This window comes from Molossus molossus, unplaced genomic scaffold (genome assembly GCF_014108415.1).
Source record: "Molossus molossus isolate mMolMol1 unplaced genomic scaffold, mMolMol1.p scaffold_m16_p_8, whole genome shotgun sequence".
Classification (NCBI taxonomy): domain Eukaryota; kingdom Metazoa; phylum Chordata; class Mammalia; order Chiroptera; family Molossidae; genus Molossus; species Molossus molossus.
Window position 1 is genome coordinate 82,665,974 of NW_023425402.1, and position 17,548 is coordinate 82,683,521.

Here is a 17,548-nt window from a genome sequence, read left to right on the forward strand (position 1 = left end):
TCCTTTTTTTATGGTACACTAATTCAGTATATAGATGTATAATTTATTTAACTAGTTGCACATTGATGGATATTACATTGTTTTCAGACTTTTGCAGTTGCAAAGAATGCTGTCTAGGAATAATATATATATATATATATATATATATATATATATATATATATATATATCTGTAGGATAATTTCCCAGACATGGAATGTCTAGTTTAAAAATTGTATGCATATGTAATGTTGATAGTTATTGCTAAACTCACTTTCCCAGGGGTGTGTGTTTCACACCCACACCTGTAAGTGTATGAGAATGCCTGTGCCACTCGCCATCAGGCAGTATCATGATATTTCAGGGTTTTGACCACCAGACAAAAATGGAAAAACATTTATTATTATGGTTTTAATGAACAGTTCTCTTTTAATTAATGAGTGAGGTTCACTATCTTATCAAAACTTTAATAGCCATTTATATTTTTCTTTCATAGTTCCCTTGTATCTTTTGTCTGATTTTTGTATTATGTTGTTGGTCTTTTTTCTTGTGATTTATGGGAGTTCTTTGGGTATGAAGGTGGAAAAATGCTATTATCTGTGATGGGGGTTCTTTTTATCTTATCAAACTTGTTTAGTCCTCATTAAAATGTTCTGCTCTTGTGAAATCTTTGTGAGAGCATGTGGGATTCATGCATCTTAGAAGGGTAATTTCTTTATTTTGCACATAGAAAACAGTATAATTAGATTTTATTTATTTTGGTGTCAATTGTGCTAAGTTATTTTCCTAAAATACTAACCAAGTGTTAATGCATTTTCATTGAAAGTGTTATACCTTTGATACATGATGTCTTATTGATCTACAATTACTAAAAAACCAACAACAAGTGAACAATCAATTAAAATCTCTCACTATGTTTGTAGATTTGTCTAGTTGAAATTTGTCTAGTTTTTCTTGCAATGTGTCAGTTTTTTCTATATATATGCTAAGGCTATATATAATTAGATACTTTCAAGTTTAGAATTTTTTAAGTATTTGATGAATTCCTATTTTGTCTATTTTGTAGCTTTTGTTTAAACCAAGTTTTTTGGTTTTCCACTGTATATCAGATTCTAAATATTTTTAGGGCACAACAAATTTCAGAGAAAGATAATGTAATTTAAAAATGTATGGAACTCCTAGGAAGGTCAAGTAGATTCAATGTCTTGGAATAGAGGATTATTGCTAATTGCAATAGACAGAGAACAACTAAAATATAAACAAATGTATTGCATATACATGTATTAAAAGGTATATAAAATCCTCCAGTTACTTCACTATATTCCAGTAAACATGAAGCTGCATTTGCCTAATTAATTGGGAGTAGAGAGCTTATCTTTATTTTTCCAAGAAAAAAAAAAAACAAAAAAAACAAAACCAGATACTTAGTTTTTATGAACTTAATTGTTAAATTATTTTCCACATTGTGTAGATTCACATCTCTTTGATCAATGGGAGACCAAGTGCAGATGATCCTTCTCCTGAACTGCTAGAGTTTACCTCTGCTCGTTACATTCGCCTGAGATTTCAGAGGATCCGCACCTTGAATGCCGATTTGATGATGTTTGCTCACAAAGACCCAAGAGAAATTGACCCCATTGTCACTCGAAGAGTAAGTTATGATGAATCACAATGTAGCCTGTGAATGATGTTGCAACAGTCTTTTTAATTTCTGTTAAATAATTTTAAAATAGATCTTTCCATGATTTCTAAGAGTAGTTATTATGAAAGACTTTAAAATTTGATAGACCTTTTCAAATCTAAGCTCAGCTACTTGTTAGATGTGTAACATTGATCAAACTTTTAACATTTCTAAATTTTCCTCTTTTGTAAAATAAAGATTATAATGCCTAGCTCATAATCCTATTTTTGAGAAGTAGGTTAGTCTTGTCACTTTTGGTGATCTGTACTATTATAATTGGCTTTGGGGAGTTACTATAGGAAGTTGAAACATTTTGGGCTGCAACCAACACTAAGAAATAAATTTTATATCATGACCCAGTATACACACACGCACACATGCACGCACACACGGAGCAATAAATCGTAAACCTTAATGTGCATAGAATCAGTTGGTGATATTGTGAAAATGCCAGTTCTGATTCAGGAGGTCGAGCGCTGAGTTGAGAAACTGCATTTATAGCAAGTTCCCAGCAATGTCAATGTTGCTGGTCTGTGGACTATTTTATCCAATTAAATAACTTAGTTTTGTGCTTTATTAATAAATCACAAGCCATGGTTTTAAAAAGCACTACTGTCGGGAAAAACTGATTTTACATATTGTTTTATTTCCCTTCATGAGTAGACTATCAGGGGGGAAAGTGCATATAGTATCTTTCCGACAGATCTTTGAAAACGAGCTAACAGAAGTGCTGTTTTCCAGTGTTAAACTGGAATTTATGTGATTATGACATAGAGGATCAGCCCAGGTTGCTATGAGTGATAACCGTGCTTCCTCCTGCCTATCTTCTGACACATGACAGGATTATGTCACCTCCGTATATGCTGCTACACAACCAAGATATTATTACCAAGAGAGTCAATTCAGCTATAAATCCATAAAACAAATCCATGCAAGAGAATATCTACTGTGTGACGAGAGGCAGATGTGAAAAGAGGATTGCAGGGAGAAACTAAAATTGTGGGGCAAAACCCTTCGCTCTAAAATGATCTTACTGAGGTCAGACTATTGCCAGCAATCGCCAAATCGGTGAGCCATTAGGCTGAATAGAGAAGAGCAGTTCTTTCCATAGTTCATAAATATTCCTCATATATTTTCTCTTCTCATTACTTAAATTATTCTTCCCTGGTCTCTCCATCATCACATAATAACTTTGAAAGTTTTGTTATCTCCACATAATACATGTTCATTGTGTTAGTGCCCATGATTCCAAACCTAAAATAATTTTACCATGTAGTATACATCCACACATTATACATTATCTTATGCAGAAGTAATCATTATTTTATAGCATTTTATATAATATTGCAGATTCTTGTTAGAAAAATCACTTTTAACTTTAATTTTGGCATGACTTAAAAGTATATACTGAGAAAGACTAAATAATTTTGAAGGGAAATTTAATCTTTCCTGACAGTACATCTATCAAAGGAGAAAAAAAATCAATGAAAATAAATGGGTTTCTTTTATCATCTTTTGCAGAAGGCATAGTGGAGGTTGAGGTGCACATCTATTATTTACAACTTCATTGTACATGAGCCTTTAAAATAATTCAGGAAAATTCAACATTTAAATATATTTTTCCAAAGTAAAGTTCAGTAAACACTGCATGTAAATTTAAATATATTAAAGTAGGATATTAAATTTCAACTCCTTTCAATGACTCAAAAGTGAAGCATTATACATTTATATTTAAAACAGATTTCCCAGTTTAAAAACATCTACAAAAACTACTGTATCAGCTTTCCAAGCAAATATGCCTATTTTTATCTATATGATTATGTGATGAAGTTAGTGAAAGGCAGACTTTTTCCCTAAACTTCCTAGCAAGTTTCATAAATTCGAAGTGTAGGTATACCAAGTAAGGTAATGTAACAAAAATATTATAAAAGATACTATATGGAAACAACAAAAACAAAACGAAAAATGTAAATGGAAAGGAGACTTTGTAATTACGGAACTCAGATTTTTGTCTACCTACTTATTATTTCTAAATCTTCTTTTTTAAAAATGTGAATAATTAGAACAATAGAACTACATGCCACTGAGATGTTTATTTGGATTCCATATGATAATGTGAAACACTCTCACAATTATAAAATGTTATGTACATGTTAATTAGAATTTTTAAAATAATTCAGTTCTATAATTATAAACAATCTTTACAAATGGCTGGGCAGATTTAAAAAGTTAGAAACATAACCCTATCTTAACTTCAGATCAGGAAATAATTGCACGGACATTTTAACTTCATAATGAAAAAAAGACTAGTGTTCTGCCCATCTAGTTCACTCCTCGCAGTATGTTAGCTGGATCTTGCAGTTAGTTACATTTCACTTCCTTCTTTATATGTTTCAGAAATGTGTCGTTATGAGCACATTCCCCTAAAATTTGATGATTCTTTTCAGATCCATCAAATAAAACAGTCTGCATACGATTCACAGAAACGGCGGTTTGCATAATGACAATAAAAGAGGTTTTCTTTCAAGAAACTAAAACCACTTTTATGAAGAATTACAACAACTTGCCCTCAATAACAAACACTTCTGCAGGGGCTATGTAGGTCTGTGGGAGAGGATTTCTCAAGCGCCCACCCCCCGTAAACTAGAGCGTCCTCTCTTGGAGCTGTGACCTGGCCGCTCTGGGCCCTCAGTTGACCTGGAGAAACACAGACGTGCTTCGAACCAGGGGGAAGGCAGAAAGTGAAGTCTGTACTGAATGCCCCCTTTGTCGCTTTCCCCTTGCCGTCAGATGAACAGGATTTCTCTCTGGTTGCTTTTGCAGTACTACTACTCCGTCAAGGATATTTCGGTCGGAGGGATGTGCATCTGCTACGGTCATGCCCGGGCTTGTCCGCTCGATCCAGTGACAAGTGTACGTATATTTAGAGGGGCTTCGGCAGATGAAGCTCTGAACTGTAAAACGTTCCCCAAGAGGCTTCGCCGAGAGGGGCGCTGTGAACGGGTGCCAGGTCCCGCTTAGACCGTGCAGCAGGCAGCTGGGCCGGCGGAGAGAGCTGGCCGTTAGCATGATAGACTTTGAAGTCAGCCCTCACAGTATCAGAAACCAGATTAGGTTTTTTTCCTCTAAAAGGCTCCAAACTTGTCTTTTTATTTTCAAACCTCTTTACCTATGACAGCCTGCTGTATGATTTAGTTGTAGAGAATGCTGGCCATCAATCAACCTGATCATTTCTTTCCAAAGTTTTCATCAAAAAGAACTTAATGCAAACAAATGAAAAACGTGCGTGGAATGACTACCGACGGCCATGGAACAGACAGGTGGGGCAGGGGCAATAGAGAGGGGTGGAAGAGAACATTCAAGAGAAAATGGAAACTGCAAGGCTAGAAAATGCTGGAATGCTTTTGGGTCAAATTTTTCATTAATGACAACATATTAAGTGAACATAAACTAAAAAGAAGATGAATGGGCATCTTTCTTTTCAGTCATAAACAAACCAGTGAAATATAAAATCATTTGCTGTGCAGTATATGGAAGAAATATATTGAATAGTAAGATCGGTGAACATAGCTACCTACACGGAGATTTGTTTTCTCCTACTAAAATTGTAATGCAAATGGCATTTCCGTAATAGCTACTTTTCTGACCAATGCATCACAGTGTTACCTCCTAGGGAAGGTTCAAATGCCTTGGTATATTTATCTGGGCATGTCAGGGTGCTGCTTTCTGCAGGGTATGTGTCTACCAGGTGTCACGGTGGAGCAGTTTTAAGCTCTGAGAGTCCACACGTCAGCCTTGGAGGGCCAGTTCCATGTGATGAATCAAGACTGTGCTCCACAGACTAACAAACAAAATAGACTCACAGATACAGAGGACAGACTGACAGCTGTCAGAGGGGAGGGGTGTTGGGAGGCTGGGTGAAAAAGGTGAAGGGATTAAGCAAAGAAAAAAAAAATCTTAGACACAGACAACAGTATAGTGATTACCAGAGGAAAAGCGGGTGGGGCGGGGGGGGGGGTGAAGACGGTAAAGGGGGGATAAATGGTGATGGCAGAAGTCTTGACTTGGATGATGAACGCACAATAGAATGTACAGATGATGTGTTACAGAATTGTACACCTGAAGCCTATAAAATTTTATTAAGCATTGCTACCCCAATATATTCAATTAAAAAAAACAAACAAACCTGTACTTGGAGCACACAGACAGGAGATTCAGTTCTGGGATATTTGATTTCTATCACAATTATGCCTCGCAGTGCCCAGGGGTCGACTTTCTCCCCTGTGCCCACACTCCCACATGTTAACAATACTTTGAGGGAAGCCTTAAATCCAACCCTGAAAACTTTCTCGGGCATCAAAGAAGGGATCTCAGTCTTTAAGACCACTCCCGCTTGGGCCTCTGCTCTCTCCCCCGATGAAGCCTACTGATTCCAGGACTAGCCCCGACCTCTGCAACCCGGGGTCTGTCAAGACAGACACATCTTCCTTCTCACCCTGACAGGCCTGTTACATTTTGGTACATAGTCTAGACGTTTTTTTTTCTCTTCATTCGACACTTTAGGGAAAGCCTTTCATTTATGGTTCTAAAAGCTGCTAAAATCTGTCTTCCCCCGCTTTGATCAGAAATCCCGCTGTGAGTGCGAGCACAACACGTGCGGTGACAGCTGTGACCGGTGCTGTCCCGGGTTCCATCAGAAGCCTTGGCGAGCCGGCACTTTCCTCACTAAAAGCGAGTGTGAAGGTATGTTCCCGAGAAGCCAACAGCATGTGTAATTCCGCCTTGTCTGGCACACAGGTGATATGAATAGGTGATGGTTTTAGGTAAGCCCTATTTCCAGTTTCTATGTTTGGTCCAAGGCAATGGTAACTGGCCATCTCTTTTACCCTGCTATTTCAGTTACTCGGTTTTTTGGTTTTATTTTCTATTTTACCAAACACCAATGAATGTATCTCTGTGTGAGGATTATGATAAATAGATAAAAGCATGGTATACACTTACTGTTCTCAGGGCGAGACTGAGGTTTATAGCATAAAGTATATGTAGACTAATAGAATAATAGAAAGCTAAGTCAGTACACCCTAGACTGGACAGAGACTAGGTTTCTAAAGAGGTATGTTATCAAGTGGTTTTAAAATCAATATAGGCACAGGCTGGTTTGGCTCAGCAGTTGGAGCGATGGCCATGGACCAAAGAGTCGTGGGTTCCATTCTGGTTAAGGGCATGTACCTCGGTTGCAGTTCTGTCCCGAACCCGGTCTGGTAGGGCAGGAGGCAACCAGTTGATGTGTCTTTTTCACACTGATGTTTCTCTTTCTCTCTCTCTCTCTCCTTCCCACTCTGTCTGAAAATAAATGGAAAATTATCCTCCGGTGAGGATTTTAAAAAAATAAATAGATAAATAAATTAAATTAAACCAATATAGTTCCAGTGCCTTCTGTTTGCTTTCTTTGCAGCCCCTCCCTCAGGGCCTCTTCCCTAGTAAATAGTTTTGAATACCCATATTTTAATAAAGAGAGAAAAACCAGAGGGAGAGATTGTACCCGATAGTTTAGAGACAGACGGTTTGAAAAACAAAAACAAAAAACTGATTCATTAGTTAAACTTATTAAATGGTGATGTTTGTGGCTAGTAGCTTGGAAGAATATGAGAGTAAAAGGTAACAGAGATGGCAAGAAATCAAATTTGTGGAAAAATAATATTTATTTTAATAATGAGCATTAATATTTTAAATAAATGGTTTCTCATTAATGACAGTATACGATGTTAATGTTAGAAATAGCATCCTGGTAATCATTAGCATAAACTATGCTATAGAAATTATCATACAATAAAAACCAAACCAAAAACCAGTAATTAAAAACAATAAAACAACATTTATACTTTTATATCACCACTTTTGAAGATAATCCATAGGTCCAGTTTTTCCTGAACAGAAATACCCAAGAAGTGTAGCAAATGAGTGTATAGCCTAATATTGCCGACTGGCTCAGCAGGGTGATAGGGATGCTAGTAACCTGTGTTTCTGGAGATCTGTTCAGGCTAAGACAAGACCTAAAACCAAAGACTTGTGGCCTATAATTTCAAACTAGCCATGAGTCCCAGTTCAATTGAATTCAGTTATTAGTATTTTAGGTAATCAGTCCTAACCATATTTTTCAGTTTAGTAGGTATACGTGATTTCCGATATAGGCCTGGTAGCCAATTTTTAACTAATAACAACTCTAAATACTTATTGAATGAAAAATACTTATCATGTGTCAGGTGTCAGACATGGTAGGTCTTAAAACTATTAAATCATAGCAAACTTTAATCACAAAATATTCCGAACCATAAAACACATTTCTTTTTCAGTTAAAGATTCTGCATATACTATCCATTTCTGGAGCCCTCCATTGTTCCGCACACTTCTTTTGTTTTTTGATCTGTCTACCTGCTTGTGATATATTTTGGTTTAGAAATCTCCCATCATTACTGAGACATATCTGGCAGAATGCCCCCCCCCTATCATACAGGGGGAGGGGGGTGCTCAGGTGTCGTACCCCATCCCTGACAGTCCCTCAGGTTCTCACCAATTCTCCCAATGAGAGCGGACATTCATCCCTAGGAGTGAATTTAAGTTAGCTGCTACCCATGCATATTTGCTCTCAAACTTCTTTAAATTTTAATTGAATTTCTCTTCTGTTTGCAGAATTTCAGCCATCAGAAGTGGGAGTAGCATTTGAGGGTAGTGATTCTCCCTGATGCCTCTGATATTCTGTCACACAGTTATAATTGTGTAATGTTCGGTGCATCTGCAAAACCCTTTGCCACACTCCTCTTGTATATATGTGTTTAAACAAGGAAACCAAAAGGTTAGGTCAAACTTGTTAGAACAGGGATGGACAGGAGCAACCTGAAAGGAGTTTTCCACTTGCTACTAGACACATTTTTTAAAACAGTGTAATTATGAAACAATTTTATCTGTCTTTATGGAACAGATGGGAGGGTTGTATTTCCAAAGAGAAAAATGAATGTATTTTTTAAAACCACAGATTAAAATTAGGGGTCTTAACCATAAAACCTTACATAAATGTCATGCTTTGGACAATGCATGCATTCCTAAAAGCTTACATGAAAATTCATTTTCCAAGTTGCATTGTGCTTCAGTCACCTTCATATTTGAAAAAAAAAATCCTTTTGTGACATGACAACCCCTTCTATAAAATAAATACTCGCCTCTTAATTCATTTAAGTTCAATTTGGATTTTCATCAGTCTATATTATTTAAGGCATTATCTATCTCTAAAGAGCAAACACTATTTATTTTATTGCTAAGCCTGCACTAAAGGACAGTTTCAGGTTTGTGTCGTGGGCGTTCTGTGAAATAGCAAACTGCTGAAGGCAGAACAGAAAGGGCTGTTGGGAGTAGGTACTATCCATGTCCTCTGAGGCTGTGCAGGCTGGGCCTTGGAACGGCAGCCAGGGCCGTAGGCAGAGGGCCCTCTCTGCACGGAGTGTGAAGACCATGCTGCTCAAGCCTCACTGTGTTACCTACATTAGCTCGTGCCTATAAACACTCTCAGCAGCACTAATTCTAGATAGTAGGAGAATAAATTTGTATTACTCTCAAGTTCCCTCTACTTATAGTGACAGCAGAAATCTTGGCTGTTTCTTGCAATTTATTTTTACAACAAGATTTTAAAGAATTCTTGTGCTTTGTCCTAAAGTTATAAAACTGTGTTTTAATGCCTATATGATTTATATTTATTACGACATGTTTTCTAGAGTAAACTTTGAAAACTCTCCAACAATAGAGCAAAAATACTACATTCTAAATCAAAAGTCAGCAGACCGGGGAAAGCGTTGGCGACAGACTCAACAGGGAGATAATATCTTTACTGTGTTACGAGATCTTACCTAGCAACAATAAAATGTCAATAAATCTGTTAAAAAATAGAAAAAAAATGGAAAAAGGCATTTCTCAGGAAGAGAAATGATGTATAACCACATAAAAAGATGATCATATATACTCATAATTAAAGCAGTACTAGTTTTAACAATGAAAATACTATAACTTCTCAAAATGTTCATTGTTCCTCCACAAATATTTGAATACTTACTATGTCCAGAAACTGGTTTTAAATGTTTGATCATATGCAGTATTAGTGAAGCTTATAGGGAAAGGGTTTTATCAGAGCTATTGGACATGGCATTTTTGGATGTCCCCTGACTAGAATTTATACTTGCAGGAATCTAGCCTATAGATATACTCATAGAGCTGTACAGGGCATATTATTAAAATCCTTGTCATTAGAACACAATTGCTCATTCTACGGCTTCTAAGATTTTGGAATGTTAGCAATTACTGTGGCTCAGGCATTGTGCAAGGCATATTGTATTCTTAAAGCAACCGTAAGAGCAATGATACTAAGGCTTGAATTTTCTCCTCAAAGTCACAGGCTGGCAAATGTGAAGCAATCTAACATCAGAAGATCACTCCTACTCCCACCTCCTGATCCTCCTAGTGTGTCCCAGTGTTATTTATAACGGAGAAATCTGGAAACAATGTAACTGCCCATTAATAGTGACCTGATAAATACCGCCAATCAAGATGTAATCTATGTGGCCTTAGGGGAAACAGATGCTAATAGAGAAGGAGCCATGGTATTTACTGTCCATAAATGAAACCGTTTAGAACAGTATTTAAATGTCTCCTTTTGTGGGAAAAAATAAAAAAAAAAGATTGAGCATGGGCATACACACAGCACACACACATACACACAAACACATACTTGTAGATATGGAGAAATCCATGTAAGGACACCTATGAAACTCAACATCTGAAGAAGGATGCTCGGCATAATATCTTTTCCCAAGTTCCCAACCTAAACTCTATCCAATTTTCAAAGCTTGACCTAGTTTTTTCTGGAAAAGTGATTTTTTTCCCCACTTTCCTGAACTCCTATAAAATGACCGGGAAAAGAAAAGGAGGAAGAGGAGAAGGCAAGGTGAGGAGGGAGGAGGAAAAAGCAATTGAGAGCATCATGCTATTGATTTTACATGTATTTTCTTACTGAACACTTTTTCAAGTATCTGGTAATTAGTATGGACCTCTCCTGTCTTATGGAAACTGACCCTTAGTGAATGTAAGAAGTTCCCTACATCACATGACTACTAAGTAGTGGAGAGGACACCCAGATCTAAGTCTGGTCCAAAGTAGCTTGATCTCAGTCACTAAGCACACCTCTCAGCTGTCCTGACTGTGGCAGGTGTCATACCCCGAGCTCTCTCATCAGATGAACCTGAAGCCTGGGTTGGCTCTGCAGACTCTGGAGCCGGTTTCCCCAGTGGTTTGCAGTATTGCTTTGGTTTCCTCGCACACACTACTTTGCTTCTCTGTGCCTGAGGCTACTAAAAGGTACAAATAGGTTAATAACAGTATCAGACGCATATGCTAATTTGAGAATTAAAATCAGTGGTAATAAAAGTACTTTGAAGAGAACATGGCACATAGAAAAATGCTAAGCTTTAGTTGTTAGTAGTGGTAAAAGAAAGGAACTATATTCTAAAAGTCCTTTTTTGCCCATAGAATGTAACAAAGAGATTATAGTAAATATTCATTACAGATTAGCTGGATATTAATCATTCAGTGTCATATAATTTTTTATTTGTAAGTTGAACTATATGAAATTTCAGTTTTGTGAGATCGAATCAATCAAATATTGGCAATTTCATATGGTTCAGTTTCATTTATATGTTTTAATTATTTCAAGTTCCATTAAAAAGTGTGAATTTATTAATATAGCTGATAAATCCAAAGAATTTTAGATACTTTTGTACTGATTATGTATATAAATACATATATTTCCATATGTAGTATAAAAATCTATTATGTGATAGAAAATGATTTTCAGTATCTCTGAAACCTGAAATGAGTATTTATGATATTTTGCCTCTAATGCAGAATGCAATTGTCATGGGAAAGCTGAAGAATGCTATTATGATGAACATGTTGCCAGAAGAAATCTGAGTTTAAATATACATGGAAAATACATTGGAGGGGGTGTGTGCATCAATTGTACCCAAAACACTGCTGGCATCAACTGTGAGACATGTATCAATGGTTTCTTCAGACCCAAAGGGGTAAAGTATGCCTTTTCTTTCATGAAGTATTCTTTTTTTCATACAAAGATGTATTATAAAGAAAAATAATTTTGATAGACTTCAAACTCTTAAAGATGACCAGGAACATTTCATAATGGAGACATACCTTATTCGAAGTTAAAATATAAAACATTTCCATCTCTTCAGAAAGTTTCCTTATGCCACACGCCCATGCCAGACAAACTCTGTTCTTATTTTTAGAACATAAATTAGTTTTGCCTCTTAGCGAATGTCATAAAAATAAAATAATAAAGTAGATACACTTTTGTGTCTTCTTTTTTCATTCAACATAACATTTTGAGATATATTAATGTTATGTGCATCGCTAGTTCTTTTCAAAAAATTGCTGGGGAGTGTTCATTTGTATAAACACACCATAATTTTAAATCCATTCTCGTGTTAGTAAATATCTGGGTCATTTCCAGGTTTGGTTAGCTCCTATGAAACAATTTCATGTCTTTCGTGCTCATGCTTTATTTATTTTGTGTAAATATCCAGAAATAGAATGCTTGTTTCACAGAATAGATATGTTTTACTTTATAAGAAACTGTCAACATTTTGCTAAATTAGTAATCACATGGTACATGTTCACCAAAAATGTTTGGGAGTCCCAGTTTTTCCATATCATCCCCAATATTTGGTGTTAACTATCTTTTTGAATTAGCTGTTCCAGTGGAAGTGGGTGTAGTGGATGTTCGGCAATAACTTAGCCACTCACACCAATGCTTGGTCCTACAGCAGATCTTCTGTTATGAAATCATAGCAGATCTCACTGTGAATTTAATTTCCATTTTAAATATTTTTTGGCTATTCCCGCATCTTCTCTTATAAAGTGTCTGTTTAGATCAAGATGCTCTTTATTCTAGAAATATTTTATTTTTAAGTGTTAGGGCTATGGTCCATACACAAGTAAATTTTGTGTGTGGTGGGAAATACTGATTGAGATTTATAAGGTTATCCTGTCATTCTAGTACCATTTTTTGGATGATATGTTCTTTTTCTCCTTTGCTAATTATTGAATAATGAATCTTGATAATTACTAAATCTAGCTAACAAGTATATATGTATTTATTATACTGTCCTCTTTACTTTTATTTATCCATTTACCATAAATGGATATTAGAAATTGCCAACATATATTAAAGGTAAATTCTTATAATTTTCTCTATGTAATTTATTACTATATATTATTAGAGTTAATTTGTCCTTAAAAGTTTGCTGAATTTAAAAATATTGGTGCTTTTATTACACCTGATTAAATGCATTTTAATATTTTTGTTAGGTAGCACCAACTAATCCAAGGCCATGCCATCCATGCAATTGTGATCCCGTTGGTTCTTTAAATGAAGTCTGCATCAAGGATGAAAACCACGTGCAGCGAGGTGAGAAGCACAGTAGAGAATCATTGTTCTGAAGGAAGGACAACTAAATGCCAAATATTATTTTATTTATTTATTTATTTTTTTGGTATGTGCCCCTAGCAGGAACCGAACCCAAAACTCTCTGGTCCACAGGCCAACACTCCAACCGCTGAGCCCAACCTGCCAGGGCCAAATATGATTTTTTAGAAGAATATTTTACAGTAACTTTTATTCATGTAATAAATTTATTCTTGAAGCTCTCAAATTTCCCTCCGAGAAGCAGCTTTTTATTCATCACAATAATTAATTTTGTTTAATTGCAATGCTTTAAAACCAAGATGAATAATTTGCTTTGTATTATACACGTATAGATATATTTACATATCTATATGCATATGCATCTTCTGTTCATCAAAAATCAGTGGTGTGTGTCACATTTTATGTCGTTGCTTATTAGATTGTTTTGTAGTTCCTAATTGTTTCTATCATGATAAAACAGCATTCGTTGAAGGATGTATATGCTATAATGGGAAGAGATTACAGGAGATGATATGGGAAACAAGAAGTATACATGAAGAAGTGTACATAAAAGATATTGGTCATGATTTTATGGAGGGAAAGAGTCTGACACCAATTTAAGCCAAATATACTCTTTGAGCATTGACGTTCATGATGAACTCCAAACACTAAGGAATTAAGGGCTATAATAACTCGTGGCTGTAAAATGTTTAGGAGCTACAGGAGAGTCACTTGCCAAGGTTAAGTAGAAAATTCATAGAAAGTATCTGGGACTGTTTCTTTATATATCTAGGAGTGGATTCTTTTCATCTTTGGAAAGACTAAAATAGATCATGGCTACAATATAGGTTTTTCCCACAAAGACTTTCAAGTTAAAAGACTGCATTGTTTCTTTGGCACAGTTTAGTTTACTTGCTTTCTTCATAAAACTGTGGGATTATCTATTTAAGCCATACAGTTTTTAATCCTAAAAGATTAAAATATGAATATTCAAATGGTGAATTGTTAAGTTCATTTTTTATTTTATGGTCCCTTATCTTTTTATAGTTAACAACTAAATCACATTATTTTCAGTATTATCACTTAAACCCTGATTTTAAAATTCATGTTATTGTTTAAAAACTTATACAAAATAATAAACTATAAAAATAAGAATATAATGCAATATAATTCATCACAGATACTTCTATTAACATTTTTGTGTTAACTTTACAGAATGAGTTTTTCCTGATATGAATTAAAAACTGCTCTAAAATCTAGTTTTAGCACCTGAATAATACACCATTCTATGGATAATACCATACATTATTTAGCTGCTCAAGTTTATATAGATTTTAAGACTATTACTAATTTTGTTTATTGTAACAAATGCTTTAATAAAGATCTTTGCATAACGATATTTTTGATTATTATAAAAACAATGCATAATATGCTTAAATTTGAACAATAAGAAAAGGTATAAAATAAATAGCAATAGTGCCCTCTTCAATCTATTCATGCTCAGTCTCATCTCCAAATTTAACCACATTGAGTCTTTTTTCCTAGTAAGTTCTTTTACCTTCCAAACAATATACAAATAACGTTCTTAACAGTATTTTCAATCACTGTTAAATATTGGCTATTGATTCTTCATCTTCAAAGACAGAAATGTGCCATCAACGCCACATCTTTCATTCACTCCATCATTCATATACTTTTAGTCTGTATTTCTTCTATGGTGTCTTTATTATGTTAATAAATAATATTTATTATTTTATTAAATAAAAGGCTTACATCTCTCTTTTATGACCTAGTAAATTTAGACACTGTATATCTTAAGGTCATACCACACAAGCTGACATAAAGACCCTTCCTACACTTTCCACTGATTCTCTAACACAGAGGTTCTCAACGTGTGGGTCGCAACCCCTTTAGGGGTCGAACGACCCTTTCACAGGGGTTGCCTAAGTTATGAAGTAGCAACAAAAATAATTTTATGTTTGGGGGTCACCACAACATGAGGAACTGTATTAAAGGGTCGCAGTATTAGAAGATTAAGAACCACTGCTCTATGAGCAATGCGTGTCAATTTTATTTTTATGTTTTCAAGCTTGCACAGTTATAAATGGTTCTAGACCAATAATTATGTCTTTTAATTTTAAAATGGAATCACAGTAATAAAGAATTGTAATATTATAATTGCACACATATTATTCAGTACAGACCTTTAAACATGTTAAATATATTTTATATTCTGAATCTCTTAGTAACACTGTTATCTATATGAATCTGAATCTGCTGTTTACTTTCTCTGCTCTTATTCATCGGAGACTTGTTTTCCTGTATGTTTCATGATTGTGCGTATTATGTATGCACACTCATATGTATTTTCCTAGTTTACCATTTCAGGAGCTTTGAATTTATTTGCAGTTCTTTGTTATGACCTCCTAACTTGAATAGTGCCTAGAATTTGTCTTTTGATCTGTAAAACCAACTCCACACTCTAGATTATCAGATCAGTCAACTCCAGGAAAGATACTGACATAGGACAAGAATGTTATTTTTCTGTAGTTTCTAATCTCTATGAGGGATTTTTTAATTTTATACCAGCACAATCTCTTTCTTTCTTCCTCCCTCCATCTCTCCCTTCCTTCCTCTCTGTCGCTCTTTTTCTTCCTTTACATCTATCTATCTATCTATCTATCTATCTATCTATCTATCTATCTATCTATCATCTATCTATCTATCTATCTATCATCTATCTATCTATCATCATCTATCTATCTATATCTATCATCTATCCACCCATCTATCTCTCTATCTTTAATTTTATACTGCACTGCTAAGTGTTCTGAACAAAAGTGGGGGTCTTTGGACATCTAGTTCATAGTATTTCCAGAAGCAAAGGTTAAGATAGATACTGCTTGTTTCATGGAGTGCGTCTACACATGGTGTCAAAGTCTTAAGATTTTAACATAAATAAATGTTAATGTTATTTTTTTAAATGCTTTTACAACCTTTATTGAAATTATCAGATTTCTTTTTCATTTAACCTATGGGTATAAGTTCAAATGAATTTATTGATATTAAACAATATTTATAATAAAACCATCATGGTCATCACTGAATGTCCTTTCAATGTACTTTAGATTCAGTTTGGCATTTATTTAGGATTTTCTCATCTGGATTCATTTGATAAATTGATGGTGATTCTGACACCTGCCAGATGTGCTACCTTGGCAAATCACTTAATTTCTCTGTGCCTTACTTTCTCCATCTGTAAAACAAGAAAGATAATAGTGCCTATCTCATATTGATGTTTTGAGTATTAACTGAACTAACCAGTTTATTATGTGTAGTGCTAAGTATATTATGTAGCATCAGATAAGTGTGACTTAAGTGTTATCTGTTTTATGTTTATTTCAAATTATCTTTATTAGATATTGATAAGTTTTTACTAGCTTCATAAACTGATTTACACAGCTCTCCATTTTTATATGCCATATAAGTTTTTCAAATTTTGAAAACATTCTGTAAAAATTAACTAGCACTAAACATTTCTGTGGTCATAATTTGATCATTTGTCTTTTTTATATATTCTTGATTAGCTTTTTTAAGGTGCTCTTTTTGCTTACTTTTCTTTTTATTTTTAAAATCTCCCTTCTTCTTATGGTGTTCATTGCTATCCTTTTTTTTATAATTAAATACATTTAATTTACATTATTTTTAATAGAGAAAGTAAGTTTATAAATTTACTTTTTGCTTGTTGATTTTATATCCAGTTAACACTGATAAGCTTTTTTTTCATTGATGTTATTGTCTATTTAGAAAACTATGTAATCTGGAATTGAAGTCTTGATTCTCTCTTTAACTCAAGATTTACTAAGGAAATATATTTATTTACTAATTTTTAGAGGAGTTGAATTTTGTATAAAATTCTATCTTCATCTTTGATATTCACAATTAATTTAACTTGAATTTATTGTAACACTGAGTATAAATATAGAAGTGATTTATGTTAAGAAAATAAAACTTTGATAATGTCTGCTTTGAGAAATTGAACATTTTTATGGATTAGTGGTGGATAAGCTACAATATTTATATTTATATACCATATAAGTAAATATTATTATATAATCAATTTTTATATTATTTTTCCAATTTATTTATACTTATATTTAAAGTGCTAAGACTGTCATTCTCAGACATTGATTTTGAACAATTTTTGCTTGATTTTCAATACCTTTTGTCATTTATATATTATTGTACTTATAGTGCTTATTTTGAGCATAAACATAAAAACTTAAGTTATATTTTTTTCCTTTATTGATTTTAGAGGGTGGGGGAGAGAGAGAGAGAAACATCCATGAGAGAGAATATCGATT

At 34.3% G+C, this 17,548-nt stretch overlaps 1 protein-coding gene across 1 annotated transcript in view; it reads left to right on the forward strand.

The window, feature by feature from the left end:
- Positions 1–17,548, forward strand: part of LAMA2 (laminin subunit alpha 2) — a 403,470-nt gene that overhangs the window by 85,187 nt on the left and 300,735 nt on the right. Inside the window, exons 5-9 of the mRNA XM_036247762.1 lie at positions 1,451–1,630; positions 4,484–4,573; positions 6,286–6,403; positions 11,606–11,784; positions 13,088–13,187. Of these exons, the coding sequence (XP_036103655.1) occupies positions 1,451–1,630; positions 4,484–4,573; positions 6,286–6,403; positions 11,606–11,784; positions 13,088–13,187 (667 nt within the window). The remainder of the gene's footprint in view (positions 1–1,450; positions 1,631–4,483; positions 4,574–6,285; positions 6,404–11,605; positions 11,785–13,087; positions 13,188–17,548) is intronic.